Genomic DNA, 27,779 nt, shown 5'->3' with positions numbered 1-27,779 from the left:
AAGCAAGGCCAACGTTTGTAAGACTAAACATTTTTCTTTCTTGTAGGGATAAAGTTGTTTTCATTTTGAGTGAAAAAAAATATAGCCCATAGCACTTTTTATCTTTCACGAATTGACTTTCTTACTCATTATTGATTTAAAATCAAGATTTTCTATTCATATTCTTTCATAATTTACCAGATATTTATTTTAATGTTTTAAGCTTGAGTGAATTACTGAATTACAGGATTTTTTCTTTTTCTTTTTTTTAAAACCCTGTGTTGTAGGACAAATCCTTTGGACTCTTTGGATCTTATTTTCCTCATTTGTAAAAGTCTAAGATCCTATGATATGAACTTTGTTGCTGGCAGTTACACAAAATGACTCATTCTGAGGATAATGAACTTCACTCACTAAATCAGTCACTCAAAATACATCTCAAAGAGGTCTTTGGTGGCTCTTTTTTCCATTAGGATAAAACTGATTTGTGCTTAGATTTTGAAATATGACTAGAAATTATAATAATTATTCAGTAATAGTTATCAGGCACTTAATATGTGCCTCTAAGTGCATTACTTCCAATAATTCATTTAATTCTTGTTCAGCCGTATGGGGTAGTACTTTTATTATCCCAGTTTTAAAGACAGGAAAGCATAGCACAAGTTGATTTATCAACCGCCCAAGACCATCAGCTGTTTTGCGCTGGAATCAGTATTTGACTTCTTGCTCCAGGGCCTGTCTTCTAATCATCTCCTTATACAATGATAGAGTTTCTGTAAAAATCAAAACTTTTAGCAACCCTTTGTATGTAGTATTCCTGAAGAATTTCAGACAGATGAATAGTTTATTCTTCTGATTAAAAAAGGTTACCATTATGCTGTTATCTTGCACCACTGAATTATTCACTCACTGAGTTTGTACTTATTATAAAACTCTTCCCTCTCCCCCCATCCCTGCTGCTTCTCTCTCTCACCTCCGTCCTTCTCCCCCCACACCCAGCTCTCCTCACCTTTCTTCTCGTTTTCTTTCCCCTCCAAAGTGACAGTGAGGGTTAAAGACCTGCCCTCTTCCCTGCTTCAGTAAAAGAACTGTAATCTTCTGAAATCCCTTCAAAGTCCCTTAACAATTTTGAATTTGGGAAACAAAAGAGGAAGTTAAGAGCCAAGTTATTTCTGCTCTTTGCCTGCCACAATGTTCTCTTAAGAAAAAGAACATAGGTTGATATCTCAGCATGAAGTTTACATCACGGAATGTTATTCGGGCACAGGAGTCTCGAGCATGTTGGTAAAGATTTGGAATAGTCATCAAGGAGAATAAAAGCAGGACTGAACAGGACAAGAAAAATGATTTGACAGCGGTGATGATAGGTTGGAATCCTGCCAACCCACGGCATGGGCTCTTGATAAGAAAGATTTACTAAGCAAAAATATACGTGTGTTAACGTCTTTCTCCATAATCACAAATTCTAGATTAGCTACATGAGAATTAATAGTTTTATGTTTTAAAACTGTATTTATGAATTTGATTTATCAATGAAATATTTTGGCAGTGTTTTCTCTTTCATTATTAAAAATCAACCTGTATCATTACCATGATATTTGGCTCCAAATTAGGTGTTTTATCAAAATTCTTCCACTGGCTCCTTTCTCCTGATTGTTGGGTGGTCCTTCCCAGCTGTTTTACTCAATTATGGGGTATTTCTTCATGATTTTGTAAAATGGTAGCCCTACTGTCTCACTCAATTGTGAATATTAAAAAAAAAGCTTAGTCTACTACAAATGCAGAGTAGTACTACTAGATAACTGTGTAAAATAATAACCATCCAGTTTAAAAAAATAGCTTAAATGTTTTTGCTTTCTTCCATTTTGTACTTCACAATGCATGGGAATATTTATTGACAGAATTAGACTAAGAATTTGTGTATATTGGAGAAAAATGTTTCATAATAAATAACATGTTCGGTCATGTAATTTTTATATAATATGCTTTCCTTTAAGAGTAGATTTTATTAGAAAACCTTTAAAGACCCTTGCTGTTCTTAAATTCTGATTCCTTAAAAAGTCACATTTAATAATTAGGAGATTATGCATTATAAGGGAGGCTGAAATTTTCCAGTGTTCCAACTTCTAACTTAAATGACTAGAGCATATCTTTAATAAATACCTTTACTAGTTTGCACCTTGGGAAACCCTGTACTTATCCACTCTGGAGATATCTGGTTCTAATTGCCCAACAGGATAAAACAATGGGCTAAGACATTGTTGCTCCTTCGCCCTTGCACTGAATCACACCAGGCTTCTTTTACTCCTGTGTCAGGTATGTCTTTTATCTTCTGAGAGACGGCATTTATAGAGTCAATCTCCCTGTGGCTTCTGGTCGGGACTTGGAAGTTGTGCGTATTGTGCAGAGTGGCACATTAAAGGACTTTGCAATCAAGCCACAGTCCAAGCGAATCATTTACTTCAATGACACCGCCCAAGTCTTCATGTCAACCTTTCTGGATGGCTCCGCATCCTACCTTGTCCTACCTCATGTCCCGTTTACTGATGTGAAGAGCTTTGCTTGTGAAAACAACGACTTCCTGGTCACAGATGGCAAGGCTGTTTTCCAAAAGGATTCTCTGTCTTTTAATGAGTTCATCGTGGGATGTGACCTGAGTCACATAGAAGAATTTGGGTTTGGCAACTTGGTCATCTTTGGCTTGTACACCCAGCCACACCCGCTGCCGGGCTGCCCACGGCGGCTCTCAGTGCTGTTCGGCTCACACCAGGCCCTGGTTCAGTGGAAGCCCCCTGTGCTCGCCATTGGAGCCAGTGAGTGCCCTGTCCCCAGCCTGGAGACTAGCCTTGCTGGAAGGAGAGGAAAGTTTGAATGGCTTGAGATGGTGACTCAACTTTGAGAGCCCATATGTGATTATTTAGTCATCAACCCAAAGCACTACTTAGTGCTCTCTCTCTCTCTCTTTCACACACACACACACACACACACACACACACACACACGTGTTTATACATTTGTTCTACATTTATCAGTTTTGCATTAAGAGAATCTCTATATTTTATCATATATGTCCCAACAGAATGGTTGGAGCATTTATTGAGTGTCTCCTTGGAGTCAGGCACTGACATTCTAGTCTGAGGGAATGCATTAGCCAGGGGGATGGAGCACTTGGGTTGAGATTATGTATCCAGGGAGATCTTGCATGAGTTTGAGCCTAAAACTCTCTGGACTTGAATTTTCATCTCTGGAGAGGCAGCATGTGTGGTGGGTATGCAGGTGGGCTCTGGAGCCAGCCTGCATGGATTCAAAGGCTGGTCTTGCCCTTTTTTAGCAGAATGACTTGAGCAAGTTACTTAACCACTTCATGCATGTTTCCACTACTGGAATAAAAATATTAATTATATATTTCTATGGGATTGTCATACAGACCAAATTAAGATTCATAGGTAGAACACTTAGAACAGTGTCTAGCACAGCTGTTGGCAATTTTTTTCTATAAAGGAAGGACCAGATAGTAAATATTTTCAGCTTTGTGGGTCATGTGGCTTCTGGCATAGCGACTCAACTCTGTCCTTGTGGTGTGTAAACAGCCATAGATAAAATGTAAATGTATAGCTGTGGCTGTGTTCCAGTACAACTTTATTTACAAAAACAGGCAGTAGGCCAGATTTGGCCTGTGGGCTGCCATTTGCCAACCCCTGGTCCCCTAGAGTATCTAGCAAACATTGGCTATTTTTTACTTTAAGACTAAGTTAATTATGCCTGTTTGCTGTATATGACAAAGATGGCTGAAAATGAATTAGCAAAAAAAAAAATTCTTTTGTATTGTTTGGGCTTCTAGAAGGGAGATGCTCTACCAACACTGGGAATTGTATTAGAGATTCATCATTAAGCATTTGTTTATTAGGAGCTTGTATAGAAAACCCCTCCGACAGTTCTATGCAGCCAATCATACAGCACTGACAGGGGAACAGTGGCCTCTGATTTGTTGGGCATGATGTCTCCTTTGATGGAACAAAATGAGTGGGTGGGATGACCACTGCCCTAGTCATGTCACCAAGTTAACCCTGGTGATTATGGGGTAACAGGCCCAATTATCCCTTCACTCAAGGTGAAGCTGTAGATAAATTTACTGACAGTCCTTTGTTTGCCCTTGCTGATGTCATCCTCGTCAGTAATATTGTTTAACTCTTCCAATTAGGTCCTTCCGCCTGGCAGAACTGGACTTATGAGGTGAAAATATCAACCCAAGACTTTCCTGAAACCACTCACGTGTTCTCTAATATAAGTGGGACCATCCTTAACGTACACGACCTTCAGAGTGCTACGAAATACAAGGTTTTTGTGAGAGCAAGTTCTCCCAAGGGGCCAGGCCCTTGGTCAGAGCCCTCAGTGGGAACTACCCTGGTACCAGGTGAGAAAATATTCTTGATTTAGGGAATGATTCTGACAAAAAGCCTTTCTCCCTATGTCCTTTAAAATTTCTCACCTTCAATGTGGTAAAAAAATTAGAATGAGTGTGCGTTGACCCCTTGAGGATGTGTTTATTATCTGAGATTAGGAAAGCAAATAAAGCATTGTGTGATATTTATGTTTCTAACCTGCTATTTTAAACTGTCCAAGATATTTTTTAACAAACAATATAATTCTCTTCTTCTTCATGTTTTTCTCCTTTCTCATGGTTTATTAAGCAGTAGCACTCCTTGAACTCTGAAGCTCTTGGCGAGAGAAGCTGAGGGGCTGTGAATTATGTTGAATTCTATCCTCTTGGTTGAAAAAAAATGGAAAGATAACTGACCCATTTATACTATTGTTGTTATCGCAATCGCTTCTGGGTGCTCTGAATAGGACCATGGCCACCAATAGCTAAAGCACAAAAAAAAAAAAAAAAAAAAAAAAAAAATCTGCCATGACCGTGACATTGCTATAGAGGCAACATCACTACACATTTCTCTTCACATTCAATTGCAACTATTTACACAAAAATCAGAAAGTATGTTTAATATGATAGATAATTCTTTTAAGCAGATACAATTACTCATATTATTCCAGAGTATTTTTCAAAATGCTGATTGACTTTATGAAGGAAATCTAAGGTATAAATGTGTACCTAAAAAAAGTGTGTTTTCTGTGATATTTCTTTCAATTTTTTTTTTAAAAAACCAAACAGCTGCAGAGCCACCATTTATCATGGCTGTGAAAGAAGACGGGCTTTGGAGTAAACCATTAAATAGCTTTGGCCCAGGAGAATTCCTATCCTCTGATATGGGAAATGTATCAGGTAAACACCAAGTCCCCTGTACACTTGGATGGCAGGTTTCTACTTGTAAGACTTCCTGAGATATTCAACCAATCAAAAGGATTGAGTATTTTAGTATTAGGTCAATAATGAAAGGAAAAAATATTGACTGAACTATACTGCCAGTGACACTATTAAGAAAATGTCTGTTCTCAAGGAGGAGGGCCATTCACTACTCCACAAAATGTAGTTATTTAATGATTTATGCCCATTTCAGGAAGGCTTTGATATACTTCTCATGTATTTTAATTTCTCAATGTTGTCTCACAGTAACAGCCTAACTTGTTCCATGAAGATAGCTATAGTTAAGTAATTTATTATGAGTTTGCTATAAGACTGGAGCACAGAACAGCTATGTGAAGTTCTAAATCAAGTATAAGAAAGAATTTCATGACAAAGAAGATTAAGTAATGGTATCTTACTTTAATGACATCTTCTATAATTTATTATTATTTATTTATTATTTAATGGCATCTTCTATAATTATCTAATTATTAGATCTCTTTGTTTGGCTATTAAAAGTAACCACAGCATTTCTGACCAAAATGAGTTGGACTTAGGAGGCAGTGTGGTACTAATAGAAAGAATGATGCTTTGAAGTTGACTTGAATCTGGGCTCCTCCTCTTTTCATCTGTGAGACCTCGGGCAGAATAGATAATTTCACGGAGTCTTGGGTTCACCATGTCAAAAATGGGGATGGGGAGTTCCCTGGTGGCCTAACGGTTAGGGGTCTGGGCTTTCATTGCCATGGCCCGGCTTTAATCCCTGGTTGAGGAACTGAGATCTCGCAATCCTCACAGCACAGCCAAAAATAAAAATAAAAAAATAAAAAATAATAAAAAAAATGGGGATGATTTCTACTTCATAGCTTTGTTTCAAGAGTTGAGTGAAATAGGTAAAAGTGCCCAAGACAATGTTAGGCAAAGAGGAGACACTCAATGACTATTAGTTCCTCTCTCTAGTCCCAGGGGTTAAGATTTTGGGATAACATTCTTGACAGATCCTTGAAGTTCTCGTGAGTACCTATGTTAGTATATGCTTTAATGTTATGTTGAGGTGCATGTATGATTTGTTGACTCGCCATGTTTATACCAGCATGTATGAAAAAATAACTGCTACCAATTCACTTTGTTTTGAGACATGGATTGGTATAACAACAGCCTCTACTACAGCGACATGAAAGGTGATGTCTATGTGTGGCTGCTGAATGGGACAGACATCTCAGAGAATTATCACATACCCAACATTGCAGGAGCAGGGGCGTTAGCTTTTGAGTGGCTGGGTCACTTTCTCTACTGGGCTGGAAAGACATACGTGGTAAGTAGAAGGCCTGGCATTCTGGATGCTCTCGAACAATGCCCACCCATTTCGGTGACTGGAATGTAATTTTCATGATTTTTTTCATACTTGTGTACCACCTATGCTAATATTTACTTAGTATTTGTCTCTAAGCCTAATCACTTTTTAATTAAAACATATTTAGGTATAAGGGGAATTTTATATCACTATGTGGTGTATAGTCACATATTTTCAATAATATCTTAAAATAAATATATTAAAATGTTCACCAGTGGGTTAGTGTCCTAGGGAAGATGGCACACTCCAAAGGCATGATTAAAAGAAACTAAGTGAGGGGACTATTTTCAAAGGTATCTACAGGGCTAAGGAAAATGAACAAAGGATGGTGAAGCATGCCCTGGGCTAGCAAGTGTGGGAGGATATTACTGCCACCAGGCAGAAAGGGCAAGGGAAAGAAGGGAAAGAATGGTGAGGGCTGTAGCTTTAGGAGAGCTGCTGACATGAAAACCAGCCACTGTCAAAATGTATGGTCTAGCAAGGAGTGATACGGGGGTACATATGTACCCCTATCCCTCTTTTCTTCTGGCATCTGATCTTCTGCCATTGCTTCCATTGGCTGAAACTCTCTGGAAGCCAGAGAACAACAGAGCTAGGTTGATGTAGTCCATTGATACCAGGCTCAGGGGGCACCAGAGGAGGGTGGAGAGTGGATTTGGGGGCAAGATGAAGACATCCCACGCATTGTGCACACTGAAGAAAAAGATGGTTGCTGATGAGGACACTGGTCTAACAGATGAAGAAATATGGTATGGAAATTGTTTTCTAATCAGGAAGGCAGGTGTCCATTCATTTATTTACTCATTATCTTTTACCAATATGTTTAGAGTCTTGAGAATAGGCATAGTAGAGAATATGAAGAAAATAGACGACATGCCTCTGCTCTGTTAAAAAAATATATCAGCTTTGTTGAGATATAATTCATGTAACATAAAACTCACCCTTTGATTGTATAAAATGCAGTGGTTTTTAGTATGTTCAGTGTTGTGCAACCATCACTACTTGCCCCTGCTCTTTTCATGACATAAAAATACATTCATGAATGAATAGAAGAAGCATACAAAACAAGGTATTTAGAAGCAAAGCAATATGGTATAGTCTGAATTCATAAGTGCCAATGACTTGTAGGCAGAATGGAGCTGACTGGGGTTAATCAGAGAATGCTCCCCAAAATGGGTTAGTTTAGAAATAGTTTTGAAGGAGGAAGTGGAAGAGTGGGATAAAAGCTGGTTTCAAGTATTTGCTCTGTCTTTTATAAAACAGTTCAACTCCTTGAAAAATTACTTAACTTCTTTGAACCCAGTTTACTTGTGAAAAAGTAGGAAATAGAAATCCTTTACAGGCTTAATGTGAGGGCTAATATTTTAAAGATTGAAAAAAAAGAAGTACAGTGCCTGGCACATAATAGGTACTCAATAATAATAGTAATTAATATTATGGAGATATACTGACAGGAGCAAGGAGAGAGACATCACCATTTATCAGGAGGATACATCTTCTTTGGGAGCCTAATCAAATACATTTTTATGTGTTGATTGGATGTATGATTAGGAAGGGCAAGTATTTTAACTCAAAATAAATGTATCTCCTTTCTCTTTAGAGGCATGAAAAGGAGTAAACTTCCTTATAACCTCTAACTTTCTTATAACTTCTAACTGTTATGTTTCCAAGGCTAGACACACTACGCAGCACAGAGTGCCAATAAATACTTGTGGTTGAACAAATGAATGTATGAATGCAGTAATTTACTAACAATTGCAATAAACAATTCAGAAATCATGATGCCATTTGAAAATCACTAACTGACATGATTATGTTTTATAGATACAAAGGCAGTCTCTGTTGACAGGACACACAGACATTGTGACTCACGTGAAGTTGTTGGTGAATGACATGGTGGTGGACTCAGTTGGCGGATATCTCTATTGGACCACACTGTATTCAGTTGAAAGTACCAGGCTAAATGGGGAAAGTTCCCTTATACTACAGGCACAGCCTTGGTTTTCTGGGAAAAAGGTGAAAATTAAAAATAAGATCTGATCATTTAATAGTACTAAATAATGCTGTTTTATAGTTATGATAGTACTGTTTTATAGTTATGATAATACTGTTTCTGCTTATTGTGAGTTGTTCAGGTAGAATCTGAAAAGAAATACTGTTATGGTTAGATCTTGGTATAACCAAACTTTCTCTAAGTCTTATTGATTGTCATAATTGATTAAATAAATTAGAATATAATATGGAGATTTTTATAGTTTGCTTTATCTTGAATGGACTCACACTTTAAGAGCATTTTAATTTCCATCTGTTTTCATAGTCTTTAGGAATTCTTTGGATATTTTAGAGCTTCTTCTTGGGTGATGATTAGGTGTTTTATTATTTTCAATCAATTTCTTGTACTGACTGCTCTAAAAACTGTGTAACTCCTAGGAAAGTTGACTTCTCTGTGTCTGTTTCATTATCTGAAAAATGGGAATCTTAACAATTGTCCTACCTCTTAGGGTTGTTGTGAAGATTAAATGAGATAATTCATGGGAAGTAGTGAGAATAGTTCCAGGCACATGGTAACCACTCAATAGTTAAGCTTGTATTTTGTAACTCAATCTAAAAAATACCCTGACATAGAAATGGTTCTAAAACAAATGATATTTTTACTTCCTCAACTTCTAGAAGCAATACCTATTTTTCTTGATCCTGTTTAGCTACCCTCTAGCAACCCATCTAAATTTCTGAATTTTGTTTTTTCTGATCATCATAATAATATATGTCTACTGTAGAAAATTTAGAAATTACAGAAAAGCATGAAGAAGAAATATATCATTTATACTATTTCTATCTAGGATATTTCTTAAAATTTTCTTATTTTTTTAAAGCCTTTTTTGTTGTCAGTAGAGATAATACAGATGTATCAGATCATTTATAGACAAACAAACGAATTGTTGAGTCACTGATCCTCAATTCCATAGGATGTATCAGTTATAATTCCTAAGATTGACACCTACAGATTATAACACAGATATTTAAAAGAAATAGAAATTTACACACCATATCCAGAGATTAATTATTCCTGTCAAATAATGAAATAATCCCTTAATTCTATTTTAGAGCCACTTGAGTCTGAATACAAAGAAAGTATATTTTTTATGTCTCAATAAAAAATGTTAGGGGAAAAACTTTTTCTGTGTAAAAGCATATTAAAGGTAACAGTATATCAGGAGTAACTACCTATTCATCCCTGAGACTTTGTCAGTAATCTCCCTGCTGTCCTGATCTTGTTGTTTGAGATTTTTCTACTCAGGATAGCTCGGGAGTGGCCCTGGGGACTTTTCTGTAAATGAGTGAATCATTAAATTTCTCAGCATGTTTGGGGAAATACACTTTCCTTTAAAATCCACTCCAAATACTCTCACAGGCTGGCTAATGTTGCTACTTGTGCAAATCTGTGTTCTGGTTCCGTGGCTTGTTTTATTCATCTGCCTCCATTAATGCTAGTAGGTGTTTTGAAGGTAATATGTTTTGCACTGAGCAAAGTGCTCCATCTCACTGTCATTCCTTTCTGTGTTACTCATAGATTTATCACGGAGTATAAGATACTTTGCAATCAACAGTGTAATAAAATAGTTAGCCAATCATTTATAGAAAGACTCATTTGTGTGATGAAAAGGGAGAATGAAATGAGATATTCGTTTAAAGTGAAAAGATACTTTTTGCCACATCTGATGTGTCAGGCTCATAGTATATAGTACATTTTACCAGAGGATTAAACTTTAAGGTTTTTGTTTAGATCAAAGGGATTATTTCCTAGGTATGGGAGTTAATAGACATAACAATGGTTACCAAAGATTTATGGAACACCCTCTGACACTGCTTAAATATGGGCCCAAATGGCTGGTGTAAAGGAATGGGGTAATGATCCAACACCTGAATTTCACTTATAGCTTGAACAGTTTGTTGTATTCCAGCAAAGGGAGTTGTAGAATCTCTTTTTTAAGAGATAAAATAGAGTTAATCTGTAATTTAGAAAACTCTAGTACATCTCATTATAGATAACGAAACAATATTAACCTGGTTTCACTTTAACTGGAAAAATTATCAATAAATCTCTTTTAGCCTGAAGAAAGGACATAATTCAACTCCCGAAAGGCTAGGAATTGCTAGAATAGTTTTCTACCTTTTGGGAAAGGAGTAGGTTGAATTTTCTTGAAGATTGAAGGCTGTGATTTACATGACTACTGAAGGTTCTTGCAGCCATGGGTCTTGAGATTATTTCTTTGTAGCAAGCCTTGGGTAACCTGCCAGCAAGTATTTTTAGTTGTTGGATACTTTATTGTATTCTTTTTACATTTTTCACTGGCTCACCTTTTTGTTTATATGCTGTTGTATCTTGCTAAAGATACAGTCATCAACTTTAATCCTATCTGATACCTCTCAGCCTCTAGGTCTGCTATAGAAAGACTCTGATATTCTGAGGTCAGACTCCTAGCAATCTCAATTCATTTGAAAAATACCTATAAAGCCAAAGAAAGTGAAAAAGATCCTTTGGATTGTAACTTCTATCTCATGCACCTTATTTCATAGGAGAAACAGTCTTCCCTCAGGCCTCACATAGTCAACTGGATGTAAAATTAAGACATAGATTGTAAAAAGAAGACAAAGAAAGAGTAGTAAGAAGTGGTTGTAAGATGTCAGCTGGAAATAGGACTTTATATATACATGACTCTATCCAATTATATCACATAAAAACCTTGTTTGTGTTATATTTTAGAAAAATACCAGGATGTTTTTGGTTGTAATTAACAGGAGATATAATTTTAAATGGTTTGAACCACTGGTTCTCAAACTTGGAGACACATTGGAATTACCTGGGGAATATGAAGACATACTGGAGACTGGGTACCATCTCCTGAGATCAAAATTTAACAGGATGCAGACTGGGAACTGAGATATTTAAAGAATTTCACAGGTAATTCTAATGTGTAGCAATTGAGAACAACTGATTTAAACAACGATCAAGTTCACTGGCTTATGTGGCTGAAGAGTCCAAAGTTATGGCTAGCTTTAGACAAGGCTTTACACAGTGGCTCAAAGTCCCTCATTCAGTAGGACCTGGAGTGTGGTTGAAAATTTGTATTTGTAACAAGTTCCCAGATGATGCAGATGTTGCTGGTCCAAGAATCAAACTTTGAGAACCACTAGAGATAAGTATATAGAAGTGAATACTTCTTGCCATTTGGGGATTTTTAGGAAACCAGTGCTTATATCAAAATCACATAGTAATAGACATACTCATATAATATTTATATTCAGTGAAAGGCAAAAATCACTGAGTTTATTATTCCAAAGAGGATGTTAAAGAGAAATCTGTAGCTTAAGTGTGACATAATCACAAAGGTATCCTTAAACATGTATTTGATTTGTTTTCTTTCCATATTTTCTATTTAGGTAATTGCTCTCACTTTAGACCTTAGTGATGGGCTCCTGTATTGGTTGGTTCAAGACAGTCAGTGTATTCACCTGTACACAGCTGTTCTTAGGGGTCAGAGGTAAGTAAGATTGAAGGCAATTGGTTGAGAATAGAGAACAACTTGCTCCTCAGTTATAAATGATAGTGCATGAGAATTCATTTATTCTTCCAATAAACAGTTACTAATTTTCCACTGTGTTGCAGGCATTGTGCTTGTAAGGAAAGGTAAGTTTGTAAATAACTAATTACTGTAGGATATGGTGAATACTGTGATAAGGTGTAAAGAGACTCCTGTAGAGGCACTGAGGAGAATGCCCCTCAAGAGCCCAGGAAATGGGTGGATGGGTTTTTCTCCTTCTTAATATAGTCTCCAACTATGATTATAGATTTGCCTATAACTCTTTAGTTGATGTATCTGCATGCTTTGTATTTAGTATTGTTATCTATATACTTGATTATATTGTATTTCCTTTTATTACTATAAAATATCCTCATTCATCTATGGTAATACTCTTCATCTTAAAGACTATTTTGTCTGATAGTATTAGGAAAGTCATAGCAGCTTTCTTATGCTTAGTGTTTGCATGGTACAGCTCTTTATATCTCTTTACTTTCAATTTTCGTCTTTACATTTATTTGTGGGTTTTTTTTTTTTTTTTTTTTTTTTTTGTGGTACGCGGGCCTCTCACTGTTGTGGCCTCTCCCATTGTGGAGCACAGGCTCCGGACGCACAGGCTCAGCGGCCATGGCTCACAGGCCCAGCCGCTCCGGGCATGTGGGATCTTCCCGGACCAGGGCACGAACCCACATCCCCTGCACTGGTAGGCGGATTCCCAACCACTGCGCCACCAGGGAAGCCCTTCGTCTTTACATTTAAAATGTGTCTCTTGTAAATAGCATATAAGGTTTTGCTTTTTTATGCAGTCTGACAATTTCTGCCTTTTAATTGGGGTGTTTGGTTCATTTACATTTAATATAATTATTGATATGTTGGGATTTAAGTCTACCATCTTGGTGTTTGACTTCCATTTGTCTCATCGGCTGTTCATTCCTCTGTTCTACTTCTCTGCATTTTTGAGGGTAAATAAAATACTTTTTTGGTATTCCATTTTATCTCCTCTCATGACATTTTAATTATGTGTATTTATAATTTTCTTTAGGTTGTTTTAGAGAGTAAAATATGCATTTTTAACATTAAATATCTTCAACTTACCACAGTCATATTCAAAATATTCTTACTTCATAAATGATTTTAAAACTTTATGGTGATATGTTTCCAATTATTACCCTTCACTCTTTGGGTTCTTGTTGTCATATGATTTTACTTTCATCTACACTCTAAAATCCATGTTCATTACTATTTTTAGTTTAAAGAGCCAATAGTTTTTAACTTCAAGGAAACAGTTACATATCTCAAATTAAAATACAGGACATAAACTCATTAAAGAACAGCAGTTAAAGGGAGAATATAGAGGTCATATTATTACTTAGATGAAGAAACTGAAACCACAGATGTGTATAAATTTGCCGATTGTCACATGGTAAATTAGAGAGATAGGAAAAGGTTAAAGTAAAACAAAAGGTCCTGCTCTAGGGCAGAGATTTCTAATATTGGGTTCTTGGACCCCTTAGGGAGTTCATGGAGGGCTTCAGGTTGTGTGTGAGTGCTTGGAAATTGAGCATCCATTCATTTCATCAAATTTTCAAGAGTCTAATCTTACAAAGACCAAGAATTCGTGCTCTATGAAGACAATGTCAAAATTACTTTTAGATTAAAAAAAATATATTTTTTGGTTTATGGAAAAACTCTTAATCATAGAGACTATAAAAAAGGAGTATATGTTTATAAACCTATAATGCATACAAGCATAAACACAGCAAATCTGATTAATCATTTATTTCATATCAGCTATAACATACAGCTCTCGTTCGTTTCCCAACTGTGAACCATAGAAAACTGGTTGTTCCCTTCCCTAGAAATGTAAGGTACTGGCGATCTGATTGTCAAAAGAATCTGTCTGTGACATATAGACAGTGTTCAAAGTGACAGTGTCCTGAAGGATTACGGCTCACTCTCCCTGTCTGTACATTCCGGAGGACAGGCTAGCTGGCGTTGAGAGCCCAGCTCCTCAAGTGTCCAGAAAAATCAGTATTATTGGATTTACCAGATAGAGGAAGGAAGTTTCTCCTTTAAAAATGCATTTCCTCATCTCAAGGTTAATAATTTTCCTTGTCTGCATGCCCAGTGGAGTGCAGCAGATCTTGACAAGGTTACACAAAGGACAGGCACTTTTGCCCTCCACGTAAGACTTGCCTTTTTATCACACTGGGGGAAAAAAAAAGCTGTACATAAAGTTAGGGATTCCAGAGCCATCTTACAAGCAGAAATTTTTTCCTAATGTATAATCAAGCTTCCTTCTTCTGTATTTTAAGTTCCTCACCTCTAGTCTAGATCAGCACTGCCCAATACAACTAATGTGAGCCACATATATAATTGTAAATTTCCTTCTTGCCTCATTTTAAAAAGTAAAAGCATATAGGTAAATTATTAATGAGTTATTTGTATTCCTTTTTCATATTAATTCTTGGATAGCTTGGGTGTATTTTACATGTACTGCACATCTCATTTTGCACACTAAGTTTCCATAGGAAATACTTGATCTGCAGTTACATTTTATAAAATTTACAATTGAAAAAGTTGATTTACATACCCAAGTTTTTCCAAAATATTTTAAAGTTTTCCAGTAAATCATACATGTGATTCATAATATATAAATCAAATATTAGCTTAAAATTTTAACCTAAATTAATTAAGATTAAATAACATAAAAATTCAGCTCCTCAATTGTAGTAGCCACATGTCAAGGGCTCAGTAGTCACCTGTGGCCTAGTGGTTACATTACTGGACAGTGTAGTTCTAGCACAGAGTAGAGATGAGATTAGCTGTCTGCTGTCGTTCAGCGTATTCTGAACTTGACAACTGTAAGCCGCCTTTCAAACTGATCTTCCCTTTCCTATGTACAGCCATTCCCTTTGGTTTATTAAAGAATGAATCTATTACCAACACATATATATAATCTATTATATATATAATCTATCTATACAGATATATAAACATATCTGTCTTGGAGGTTGAAAAGGGTGCATGCATCTGTCATAAAAGTTCAGGCATATTTAGTCATGTCAGGACTGAATATATTGCTCCAAAGGAGCCTACACCCTGCTGTTCCCTACTTTGTGTTCAGATTGCATGGCTCAGCTTAAACATCGTTCTCTAAGAGTGGCTTTCTCTGACCAGACCCCATTAGGTCTCCTTGTTTAGGAGCCCACTCTACCTTTCCTTTTACAGTGCCATTCAATGGTGTAGTTATTTGCTCATTACCTGCCTATTCTGCTAGGCTGTATATTTTATGAGGGCAGGGATTGTATTTGTCTTATTTACCACTGTATTCCTAGTGGCCAACACAGAACTAGGCACCCAACATTTGCTGAATGAATGAATAAATGAGTAAGCCCTCAGTAGAGTAACCTCAGCTGACCTCTATACACAGCTCATGCTTCATGGAAGGGTTTACCTTTTAATGATTTTTTTTTTGTTGAGCTTTGATTTAAATCCAGCTCTACCCGTTGCTGAGGACTGAAGGGTTTGAGGTACTCATCTCCTGTAAGTGAGGAGGTTGTGCTGAAATTGCAATGAACACCAGATGGCAAGAGATTTCCGATCTGCCCAGGAGATATTTACAGGAGAGGAGTCTTTAGCTGGAAATGAGGGGCAATCCAAGCCAGTGACAACTAAGGATCTCCAGTCTCACCCTGCAGGGAAATCTCTGTCCTGGGGACTGTTTTGGGAATGCTGAACAAACGACCTGTGAGCAAGGCTAACATGAACACATTCACAGGATCTAGGCTGCAGCAGCTCTGTGTGTGGTCCAGAAGGGCCAGCCTTCTCAGGCCAAGTGCATCCTGCTTGGTGAGCTTCTTTCCATATGGGATTAGGTTTTATATACCTCACCAAGGTTACTGGAAAGTTCTAATGAGAAGTGGAAATGACAAAGTGTAAAATTAGACAAGTGGGTGAAAGGCCAAAAGGCAAACCAGGTGCTGGCTTCTCATCTGAGTAGGTATGAATAAAGACTATTTTATGAGAAAAAGGACCATGGGAATAGTACTAGTGAATATACTTTTTCTTTATAAGGCTGACACCTCTCAGGTCCTTGGAGGTAGTTTCAGTGTTCTCAAGGAAGTATTATGAAACTCTCAAAACAAAACTTTTATTTATTTTGATTTTAGGTGCCATACTTTTCTAAAGAGGGGAATGTCAACACTTTAAAAAAATTTAGAGAAATCATTTTTAAAAAGTGAAATAACTACTCCAAGAGACTGAGAATCATTGAGATAGCTACTGTGAGAACTAGACAACTGGTGTAATTTTAGAAACAACCAAGCAGATTTTTAAAATAAAAATCATTGTAAAATTCCTTGTCATTGAGAAAAAGACTTTAAAAGCAGTTTAAAACAATAGACTGTTTCCTTGAATTCCCTGGTCTGAAATGGAGCATTTGGACTAAGCTGTGGAAGTTGATAAGTATCGTTGAAGCAACAGACAGTTGTGAATAGTATAAAGTGAAGGACTAAACAACCTAGAATAAAGAATGGCGAGTAAATAAGATGACTAACCAAGAATAGGAGGAAGGCATGATGCAATGAGGAGAAACAAATCATGGGTTGTGCCTTTGATGTAGGGTGAAAAATTTTTTTGATAAAAATCACAAGGATTTATTAAAATCTGTGTAACACTCTTGCTATTGCAATATCACATTCATAAGAAAAACCCTAGGAAATTTGCTTTAGGTATACTTCATAAAAAATGTAAAAGTCAACTTAATATGGAATTAAGAATAATGACAATTATTGTTGCAAAGTATTTTCTCTTTGTTTTCAAACACACACACTCACAAACACACATTCTCTCCAGTACTGGAATGCACCAGCCCTTACCCCACTCCAGATAGACATACTAATTGATGTCCTGTTTCAGCAGTGCTGGGGACACCACCATCACAGAGTTCGCAGCCTGGAGTACTTCTGACATTTCCCAGAACGCACTGATGTACTACAGTGGTCGGCTCTTCTGGATCAATGGCTTTAGGATTATTACAGCTCAGGAAATAGATCAGAGAACTAGCGTCTCTGTTTTGGAACCAGCCAAATTTAATCAGTTCACAATTATTCAGACATCCCTCAAGCCTCTGCCAGGTACGATATTTTATTCCTGCATAGCCTCTCTTCTCCATACTTTCTGTTAAATAAATGTTAAGGTTGGGTTTTTTTTTCTTTAGAATTATGTTTTAAGAGGAAAAAAGGCTGTAGTAGTTTCTGTTAATTTGCTTGCAGTCATTTTACTCTTTACCCAAATTTATAGCTTGAAACAGTCAGAAAAAGATGATTTTCAGGATATATAAAAGGAAAGAAAAATTTTGTTTTGGTTCTAATTATTAGTAATTTCTATTAATCTTCCATGTATCTGTGATAATTGATAATCCTAAATTCTTTCTTTCTCTATTGTTTCTTTCATCCCATAGGGAACTTTTCCTTTACCCCTAAGGTTATCCCAGATGCCATTCCAGAGTCTTCATTTATGATTGAAGGAAATGCTTCGAGTTTTCAAATCCTCTGGAATGCTTCCCCAGCAGTGGATTGGGGTGTCATTTTCTACAGTGTGGAATTTAGTGCTCATTCTAAGGTATGGCATTAGTTCTAGTAACTTCCATTTTTCAAACAGAGTGTACCATCTGTGTCAGCCCTGCCCACACTGATTTGCCACTTTCTTTACTTAGCCAAGCTCATCTCCCTCACTGTTCCTGTAGCATTTGATTATTAAGATTATTCCTGAGAACTCTTTTTTATAGCCAGTCTCTGATTGCTTTGTGGTTAGTGTTAACCGTTGGTGTGTTAGATACACTGGTCCTTGTGGAACAACATGGAATTTACCAACATTAGCGTTTCCAAAATTGCAAGGTTTAACTTTACATGTGAACCAAAGTTTGAAGATTTTAGTTAATTAGGAATAAAAGATGTTATGATTCTCTCCCTAAGAAAATCATGTTTTGTGCTTATATTTTAGTTCCTGGCTAGTGAGCAACACTCTTTACCTGTATTTACTGTGGAAGGGCTGGAGCCCTATGCCTTATTTAATCTTTCTGTCACTCCTTATACCTACTGGGGAAAGGGCCCCAAAACATCTCTATCACTCCGAGCACCTGAAACAGGTACAGGGGTTAAAATATCTTTTAAAAAAAGACAGAATCTCACCTTCATAATCTAGAATGGATAGTTAATAATTTTTAAAAGTAACTTTCAGTTTTGTAGATGTGTTTAGATCCAATACTCTATCAATGACTTTTTGGAGATTAGAATAGCACCATTAAAATAAATCTGCATAATTTATTCCAAAGGAATATCTCAAAGATTTCTTAAAGACTGTTTCACTTGACCGTAATGATATACAGTATGTATATAATGCAGAAACATGGTTCAGGTAATTTGTGAGATGCTTCATAAAGACAAAGGGGATTTAAGAACAGTAAAAATGTCCTGGAAGGCAGGTTTACCAGGAGGTGTTCTCATAGATGGTAACTCAGAATCTTCTGTAGGTGAATATTGATGTCTAAATTTTTTTTTTAATGTATTTAATTTATTTATTTTTGGCTGTGTTAGGTCTTCGTTGCTGTGCGCGGGCTTTCTCTAGCTGCTGCGAGCAGGGGCTACTCTTCGTTGGGGTGAGGGGGCTTCTCACTGTGGAGGCTTCTCTTGTTGCAGAGCACGGGCTCTAGGCACGTGGGCTTCAGTAGTTGTAGCGCACGGGCTTAGTTGCTCCGCGGCATGTGGGATCTTCCCGGACCAGGGCTCGAACCCACGTCCCCTGCATTGGCAGGCGGATTCTTAACCACTGCACCACCAGGGAAGTCCCTATAAATTTTTAAAAAATGTTTTTCTTTGGAATATATTTTTAAAAAAGGAAATTAGCTATACCTTTACATGTGTATATCACTTTAAAGTGTATAAAGCACATTTATATATATCACTCCTTTATTAAACATTTATTACATCCCTATCATGTGTCAGAAACATCATTGTATCATTTCAGTGACCCTCAACATCATTGTATCATCTCTATGGTAGGTAGGACAGGTATTATTATCTTGGTTATGCTAAGAGAAAATGGAAGCCTAGGAGTTGCCCAATATAAATTAGCTAGCGAGTGGCAGGGCTGGGGCTTAATCTGGACTTTTCACTCTAGTTTCTTCAAATCTCCATTCAGTCATTTTTGCAGATGCTGGTGAGTCATCTTATCATGTTAATTTAATTTATATAAACTTCCTAGCACGGGACCTGGCAGGCAGTAAGAGCTCAATAAACAGACATACGTTCACTGTTGCAATTTTTTTTTAAACTGTTAAGATTTTATCAACAATATTTATCCATGAGTCTCATAACAGGAACATAGTGGAGCCTGGGCAGGTTGTGGAGCAGTTAACATTTGGATCCAGGTATGCTCTCTTTGAGATTGTCTTGGGATGTCAGCTTTGGTTGGCTTCTTCTGTGGAAATGGACTTGACTATCAGGGGATGCACTGGGGGCTAGGGGCCATCAGCACTCTGAAATAAGGAAAAAGGATAAGATATGGCCCTTGCCTTTGGGGAATTTACAATATAGTTGGAAATTATTCAAATTGACAAATATTTATTAAGCACTTACTGTGTGCCAGTCCTTTACTAGATTTGGGGGGATTTAATAAGGAATAAGAAAAGGTGCTTTCTCTCTGACGGAGCTCATAAAACAGTAGAGAGATAAACACAGACGCTGCTAATGATAATAGAAATAAGATAGTGACAACTGAGTAGCAGTGGCATAGAGTGAATAAGCAGGCTATGAAACCTTCACCTCTATCAAGCTGCCTCTCATGCAGACTGGTATGGCTGCGGAAGGCCTTTGGGGAGTGGAAACTTTAGCTGGGCTCTAAGGCATGAAGCAAGAAGAGGTTTATCCCATGTAAGTACGAAGCAAGAAGGTCTGGGGATTGGATAACGATGTGAATGTTGAACATTACGGAGCAATATGATTGGAGTGGCAGAGTGGGAGGGGACCTATGGAGGAATCCTAAGAAAGAAGAGGGATGTCTTGGATGGAATGACTTGGAAATCAGGCAGAGGAATTTCTCTTGATTGACAGAGAGAGAGAGAGAGAGAAATTAATTAAAGGATTGGGAGAGGCTAAACTTCTTGATGTGCCTCCAGAATAGATGGCAACAACTAAGCCATACTCTCAGAGAGGGTTCACGGTGAGAGGGCCTGGATCCTGGATATGCTGTATTTTACACCCGGAACTGGCTAAAGGCTGGATAGAGATAGTATCTTCCTTCCTGGTGACTGCCATTTCCACCTCCAGAGTGAGAGTAAATACTGTATTTTATAAGGTGAACTAGCCAGCTTCCATGTATATGGACCACAGATGAGAAAGGTGTGCCTTAGTGGTAGTAAGCAGGATTTGGGTTGGAGAAAAGGAAGATTTGCAGAAATATCAGGATAGGTTCCTGAAGAAATTTATGGAATATTCTCTCCTGAAGATCTTTAAGAAGAAGATAGATATACCTTAACTGTCAGGAATGAGAAATATTTATTACTAAGTTGCTCTGCATCCTCATCATGAGTGGTAGAAGTTGACCTTGTATTGTTTTCTGCCCTGTGTCTCTGCTTTTCAGTTCCATCAGCACCAGAGAATCCCAGAATATTTATATTACCAAGTGAAAAATACCACAATAAGAATGAAGTTGTGGTGGAATTTAGGTGGAATAAGCCTAAGCACGAAAATGGTGTGTTAACAAGATTCGAAATTTTCTATCAAATATCCAACCAAAGCGACACAAACAAAACATTCAAAGACTGGATTGCTGTCAATGTCACTTCCTCAGTGATGTCTTTTCAACTTGAGGGTATGAGTCTTGGGTACAGTGTTGCCTTCCAGGTATGAGAGTGAAAACAGGGATACAGGGGTCTGAATAGTGTAGACAAAAGGTGGATTAAAGGACCAGGTTAAGAATTCTGCCGCTCTGTCAATAATTTCATGTACGCTGTGATCACAGAGGTCAAGTGGACAGCAAAGGTACAGAAGGGAGAGGGGACAGCTAGGGTAAAGGACATCTTGACAATTTTCTTGCTTCCAGATTCAGAACAAACATTATTTTTTGGTTCCACCACTATAGGCCGTGTACCACACTAGGTGCTTTTATATTCATTATCTCATTTGATCCTCACATTGTGAAGAAAAAGCCATGTCCCTGGGTGTATCAGTGAGGTACCAAAGCTGCGTGGTTGGGAAGTGGTGTGCTACAGTTTAGCTTCTAGAGTCCTTTCCACTATATTACATCAACTGCTGGGAGTCATCTGGACACCCCCAACTGCAGCTCCTAAAGGAAATAAAAGCTGAGGGTCTGGGTAGTTGACATCTCACATTTATCACCTGGCTGCGGAGAGAGGAGAAAGTCGGAGAGAGTAGGAGTCAAAAGGAAAAACGACTGCCACCTATTTTGGCATTTTAAATATAATATGACATAGCTTTCCCCTTATGGTAGATAGCCTGATGATTTTCACATCGTCATTATATACCAGGTTGGTGACAAGGTTGTATATATTTAGAGTTATTTTCCATTTCATTTTGGGGAACAGAATGTTTTGGGGAGTGTTTTAGAGATTTGTGGTTTCCAGAGGATCTATTTTCTTTTTGTAAAATTCTAATTCAGTAATTATTTTGATAATATACTAGGTCTACATATACTAATCAAAAAAGTTGTACATAAAAGTTAAAGATAACACACATTCCTATTTGTTAAGAATTATGGGGCTTCCCTGGTGGCGCAGTGGTTGAGAGTCCGCCTGCCAATGCAGGGGACGCGGGTTCGTGCCCCGGTCTGGGAGGATCCCACATACCGTGGAGTGGCTGGGCCCGTGAGCCATGGCCGCTGGGCCTGCGCGTCCGGAGCCTGTGCTCCGTAACGGGAGAGGCCACGGCAGTGAGAGGCCCGCGTACCGCAAAAAAAAAAAAGAAAAAGAAAAAAAGAATTATGTGTGTTCCAGTTAAATAAATAGTCTGGTTAAGTGTATTTGCCTATATGTTTATATTGGTTCAAATCTCAGTCACCACAGAGCTTTGCAAAGTGACCTGCATGTATAGGCATGAGTTTTACTTAACATGGTCCAGTGCAAAAGTGAAGACTGATTGATATATATATGCACCATGATAAACACACACACATGCACACACACCATACACAGATAGTAATAAACAGAATATATTAAAATAGATTTAATCCTAGAAGTGTAATAAAAATAATCCAATGTTTTGTTGATTGAGAGGGCACTTGAGGTTCTATCTTTCAAGGCCATCATTATGGATGGCAATTTTCTTTTAGGCTATAGAACACAGGCAAGTTTTGGAAGTGGAAATAATTATTATATAATAAGAAACATGTAATAAAAATTGTTTAAAAACTTTGCTGTTAGAACGCAGCTTGGCACAGTGGGAAGAAAAGCATACAGACCTCAGAAGACTTAGTTTTATGCCAGTTTCTACGTGTGTCATTGTGGATAGGTTACCTCCCCTAATTACGATCTTTGTCCAGTTTCTACTCTTAGTAGTTGTGAGGATCAAAAGAGATAATATACGTAAAAGTGGTTTGAAATGCACAACTCATTTTCAAATAAAAGGGTTAATTACTATTTTCTTTTTATAAATCTTCTTTTAAAAAAGTACAGTACATTTAGTTATTTGAAGCTTCTTGTTGATTTCATGATAAAGTGGAAGTTTACCATAATCTGCATGGTTTTGTTTCTGTTAAATGTTCCATATAATTTAATTTTGGAAATAGCTAAAGACCTTTTATAGAAATTCAGATCTTTTGCAATAGAGGTTTGTGCCATTACTTTGTACTTTTCTGGACAAAACAATCCTACCAAAAATTGTTTGGGACAATATTTTTCCTCTTAGTAATTTTTTGTTATATACTTAGATGCGAATAACTGAACCTATTCATAATATATCTCATAATTGTGAAATGAAACATTCAATAATTTATCAGTCTCAGAACTTAACTGTTGTCACTGAGGACACTTTTGAATGCACATTTTTGTATCCTTTTCTTTCTTTAGGTTCGAGTCTTCACATCCAAAGGACCTGGACCATTTTCTGACATAGTAAAGTCCAAAACATCAGGTATTTATTATCTAAAACCTGTGCAAATAACAACTAGTGATTTAAAAACATTTTTGACCCTTAGTATTCTCGGGGATACCCAAGTGCTATCTCTGAGCTGAAATTAAAGTCAAATAAAATAATCAATTTTCATCATCACCAAACACGCTTAAATAAACCTAGGCTTAGAGCACCCAGGCAGAATCCATTGAGACGGGTGTAGTAAATGAGCCCAAAGGAGACTCACGGATTTCAAAACGGCCTGATGTTGAATCAAGGGATTTTGCTAAAGTTCTTTTTCTCATACATATTATCTACTTGTTTTTGTTTTTAGAGATCAATGAATTTCCATACCTCATAACTTTTTTTGACAACAAGATAGTTTTGTTAGATATGGATCGAAATCAAGTTGTATGGACACTTTTGGCAGAAGGCGACGTTGGTGCCATGGGCTACACAGCTGATGACACAGTGGCGTACTATGCTCAGGGAGACTCACTCTTCCTCCTCAACATGCACAATCAGTCCAGCTCTGAGGTATTTCGCTATGTAATTCTTCTGAAAGGAAGTGGAGTATTTGCATATCACACAACGCTGTGATGAAAATGATGAGCCAGTGGTTGAGCCATTAAGATTAGAATGGTTGAAAAGGACAGATGTTGTATAATTATTTAGTCACAAATGAATTCAGGTTATGTTTTGTGCAGATGTGATTCAGGCTTAATTTAGCAAACAGTTCTTGGGCTTAAGGCACTGTGTTACCTGAGATAGAGGTAAAACAGAATGTCACAGTCCTTGAACAAATCCAGTCCAGTATTAGTCTAACAAGAGTAAGACAGTATGGCATGGTGATTAAGAGGGTAAGCTTTAAAATCTGACAACCTAGAATTTAATTCTGACTTTACTACATGCTAGAACTGTGACCATCAGCAACTTATTTAACCACTATGGTTGCATAGTCCCTCATCTTAGGGTGAAGATTAATGAGCTAATCCATGTAAGGCATTTAGCACAATGCCTGGAATGTGGTAGGTATTCACTGAGTGTTAGCTAGTGGAGAAGACAGGCAGAAGACTGTAAGTGCTATGCTGAGGGCAGGATGCAGTGGAATCACAGAGAAAGGATGCTTCATCCAGGATGGAGTGGTGGTGGTGGTGGTAGAGTGGAAAGACATCTTGGGTATAAATAAGATGAACCAGGTGAATGTGGGGAAAAGCTGAGGGAGCAGCAAAGTCCGGGAAACCACAGAGCCATAGCCTGTTTGGGGAGCTGTAAGTAGAAGGAGCTTGGAATGGAGGTGGGGTTCAGGGCAGAGTAAGAGGCAGGTGGTAAAGCTGAAGAGGTGGGCAAGAGCCTAAATATAAGGGACCTTCTTTACTGTGCCAAGGAGATGAGTGTCAATTTTGAAGCCAACATCAAGCCATTCAAGAAATTTAGTGGGTCATTAACATGATCAAGTAGTGTTTTAGGAAGACCTCTCTGTTAGCAAAGAAGAGAAGGTTAAGTCTGAGGCAATCAGGAACTATCACAGGAATCCAGACAGGAAATGTTAGGCAGGAAGTGAGAGACACTGAGGTAAGAGAGGAGAGGAGAAACTCAGGAGATATTTAAAATGGGACTAATTCGCTATGGGTAGTAATGGGAGGAAGAAGTCAAGGGGGAACCACAGTTGTCAAGACTGCTCTTCAGGTGAGTGTTGGAAATCCATTAAAATATAAAATGCAGGAGAAAAGGAGGTTTGGGGGTGGGGTGATGAATTTTGTTTTCTGAGATAATTCATTTGGAGATGTTCAGTAGGCAGTTTGATATTTGAAGTAGTAACTCAATGAGAGATCTTGCCTGAAGATGTGAATTTGTAGCTCCTGTCTATGGATTACAGTTGAAGCCATGGCAGTTGAAATTAACCAGGGAAAATATACAATGTGAGAAGAGGACCAGTGTTACAGTGGCACACAGTCCAGAGTTACCAAGATTTTGGATTACAGAAGAGAAGTGCAGTAAATAAGAAATTGAGTGATTACAAAAAAAGTCCTCAGAGTTGAAGAAAATGAGCATTATCTTCTTGGCTGTGTTTTTTACCTGTTGTTAAGATTTTCCGAGATGCACTGGTTTTTGATATCAAAATTATTACAATTGACTGGATTTCAAGGCACCTCTACTTTGTGCGGAAAGAATCACAAAATGGAATGCAACTATTTGATGTAGATCTTGAAAACAAGGTGAAATATCCCAGGAAGCTGAAAATTTGCAACAGAAATTCAACAATAATCTCTTTTTCTGTATATCCTTTCTTAAGGTATGTGAAGCGTGTCTGTTTCTATTGTGATGAAATAGACATAGACATATTTAATGTAATATCTTTGGTTTAATATTAGAGTCAATGATGGGACAGTAAGATGCTTAATGTTCTTGATGTTAACTTATAGTAATTCTACATATAAATGATGAGCCTACAACCACCAACATATACAATTAATCCATACTGACAATTCCAGTAACCTAAAGTTAGGTTAATTACCAGCGGGAAACCAAAGGATAGTTTTATACCAGTGAATTTAATAATATCCCCAGTTGGTAAGGACAAGAAGGGAACTGAGACGGCAGCAGGAAATGAGCAGGAGATAGACAGGAAGCATGTTTTCCATAGTAAATGCTATTCTGGGCTCATCCATCTTTAATTAATGTCCTTATGAGATTAATTTTAAGGCCTTCATTCAGCAACTGAATAGCAGTTTCTCTGGCTGAAGAGTTATATTTTGTTTGTGCCATAAGCATGGTTATAGTCTATCTTGAAACTAGATTGGTAACTAGTATTAAGAAACAGAAACAAACTTGAGAGGAAGGGAATGGAGATGGTGTTGATGAAAAGTATGCAAATATATTTCATACTTAAGAGCCAGTAATGAGTCATTTAATACAATGCCTAAGGTCATTATAGTCTAAGGCTTTCGTTGCAAACACATTTATTGAGAAATCATTGGAAAATGCTACAAACTAGACTTCTTGCGATCTCTTCCATCAGAAGGTTATTGAACACTGGGACATGTTCTTTCCAAAGGTGGCATCTGTCCCCACAATCATTAGAAATGATCGATCTTCATTAGAAACTCATATTTGCAATGATATGTTTTCCTCATTAAGTTGGAGTGTCCTTTTGTTCCTATAGTCGCCTGTATTGGACAGAAGTTTCTGATTTTGGATCTCAGATGTTCTACTACAGTATTATCAACCAGACCTTGCACCGAATTCTGCAACCCCCAGCCATAAACCATCCAAATGGAAGAAGCCAATGTTCTTGCAGTGTGACTGAATTCGAGTTAAGTGGAGCAATGACTATTGATACCTCTGACCTAAAGAAACCACGGATATACTTTGTCAAAGGGCAAGAGATCTGGGCAATGGATCTGGAAGGATGTCAGTGTTGGCAAGTTATCATCATGCCTGCTCTGCTTGGTAAGACACTCGTGTGTGTACGTAGATCTTCACTAATAATGGCAGCCCCTCCTGTCCCATTAAAAAGGGGTTACATTCAACCTATACTCAAAGGAATATGTGTGTGTGTGTGTGTGTGTATATATATATATATATATATATATATATATATATATATATATATATAATATTTGCTCCAGACCGTGCCAAATGTTTTTGTAGAATTCATGTTGTTTTCAGGCAAATTGTACATAGGCATTCACATAATTTTCTGGATCTGTGGGGGGCTCTTTTTGTTGTTATTTTATAATTAACAGTAGAACTACAACTTACTGAGCTCAACTATGTGTTCTAAGCAGGCTACTAAATGTATTATCTCATTTGATCTTCAAATCACCTCAGTGAAGTAGATACTAGTATCCACATTTTACAGATGAGGAAATTGAGGCTGAGAAAGGTAATTTGTCCAAAGGGCCATAGTTAATAGAGGAGCTGGTATCTGAAACTGGGCCTAACTACAGCATCCCTGATCTTCCCACCAGTACTCCACCCCCATGCTGATCATCTAATTGCCTCCATGTTCAGCATGACTTGGTCAACTTGACAGGTCTATCTGCTGAAATTCACAATCTTGTGGAGGAAATATGTGAAAGTCTAAAGTCACCTGGAAGTCTTCTAATTAGGAGTAATTGCAAAAGAAAAAAAACACTCTAAATACCCCCATATATTCTTAAGGGTCTAGTCCTCACTATCCAATCACTAATCACGTGTGGTGATTTAAGTTTAAATTAATTAAAATTTTTAAAAATTCAAAATTTAATTCCTCAGCCACACTAGTCACATTTTAAATGCTCAAAACCCATAGCGGCTAATGGTTACTGTATTGGGCAGCCCAGATGTAAAATATTTCCATCATCAAAAGTGCTACTGGGGGGCCTTCCCTGGTGGCGCAGTGGTTAAGAATCCACCTGCTAGTGCAGGGGACATGGGTTCGATCCCTG

At 37.4% G+C, this 27,779-nt stretch overlaps 1 protein-coding gene across 2 annotated transcripts in view; it reads left to right on the top strand.

Moving 5' to 3' along the window:
* The window catches only part of ROS1 (ROS proto-oncogene 1, receptor tyrosine kinase), a gene marked incomplete at both ends in the record, with an annotated part of 120,095 nt that overhangs the window by 33,716 nt on the left and 58,600 nt on the right, over positions 1-27,779 (top strand). The window contains 14 exons of one of the 2 annotated variants that reach the window (XM_079716592.1): positions 2,296-2,792; positions 4,181-4,393; positions 5,150-5,260; positions 6,418-6,596; positions 8,460-8,651; positions 12,078-12,178; positions 17,141-17,355; positions 17,682-17,842; positions 18,224-18,368; positions 20,861-21,123; positions 23,304-23,367; positions 23,681-23,883; positions 25,437-25,642; positions 26,513-26,799. In XM_079716592.1, the coding sequence (XP_079572718.1) occupies positions 2,296-2,792; positions 4,181-4,393; positions 5,150-5,260; positions 6,418-6,596; positions 8,460-8,651; positions 12,078-12,178; positions 17,141-17,355; positions 17,682-17,842; positions 18,224-18,368; positions 20,861-21,123; positions 23,304-23,367; positions 23,681-23,883; positions 25,437-25,642; positions 26,513-26,799 (2,837 nt within the window). Of the gene's footprint in view, positions 1-2,295; positions 2,793-4,180; positions 4,394-5,149; positions 5,261-6,417; positions 6,597-8,459; positions 8,652-12,077; positions 12,179-17,137; positions 17,356-17,681; positions 17,843-18,223; positions 18,369-20,860; positions 21,124-23,303; positions 23,368-23,680; positions 23,884-25,436; positions 25,643-26,512; positions 26,800-27,779 lie in introns of both variants that reach the window. The other variant, XM_079716591.1, reaches the window with a different exon arrangement.

The sequence above is a fragment of the Hyperoodon ampullatus genome, assembly GCF_949752795.1.
Source record: "Hyperoodon ampullatus genome assembly, chromosome: 12".
Classification (NCBI taxonomy): domain Eukaryota; kingdom Metazoa; phylum Chordata; class Mammalia; order Artiodactyla; family Ziphiidae; genus Hyperoodon; species Hyperoodon ampullatus.
Note: the sequence above shows the minus strand (reverse complement) of the source record. Positions and strands in the feature narration are given on the sequence as shown.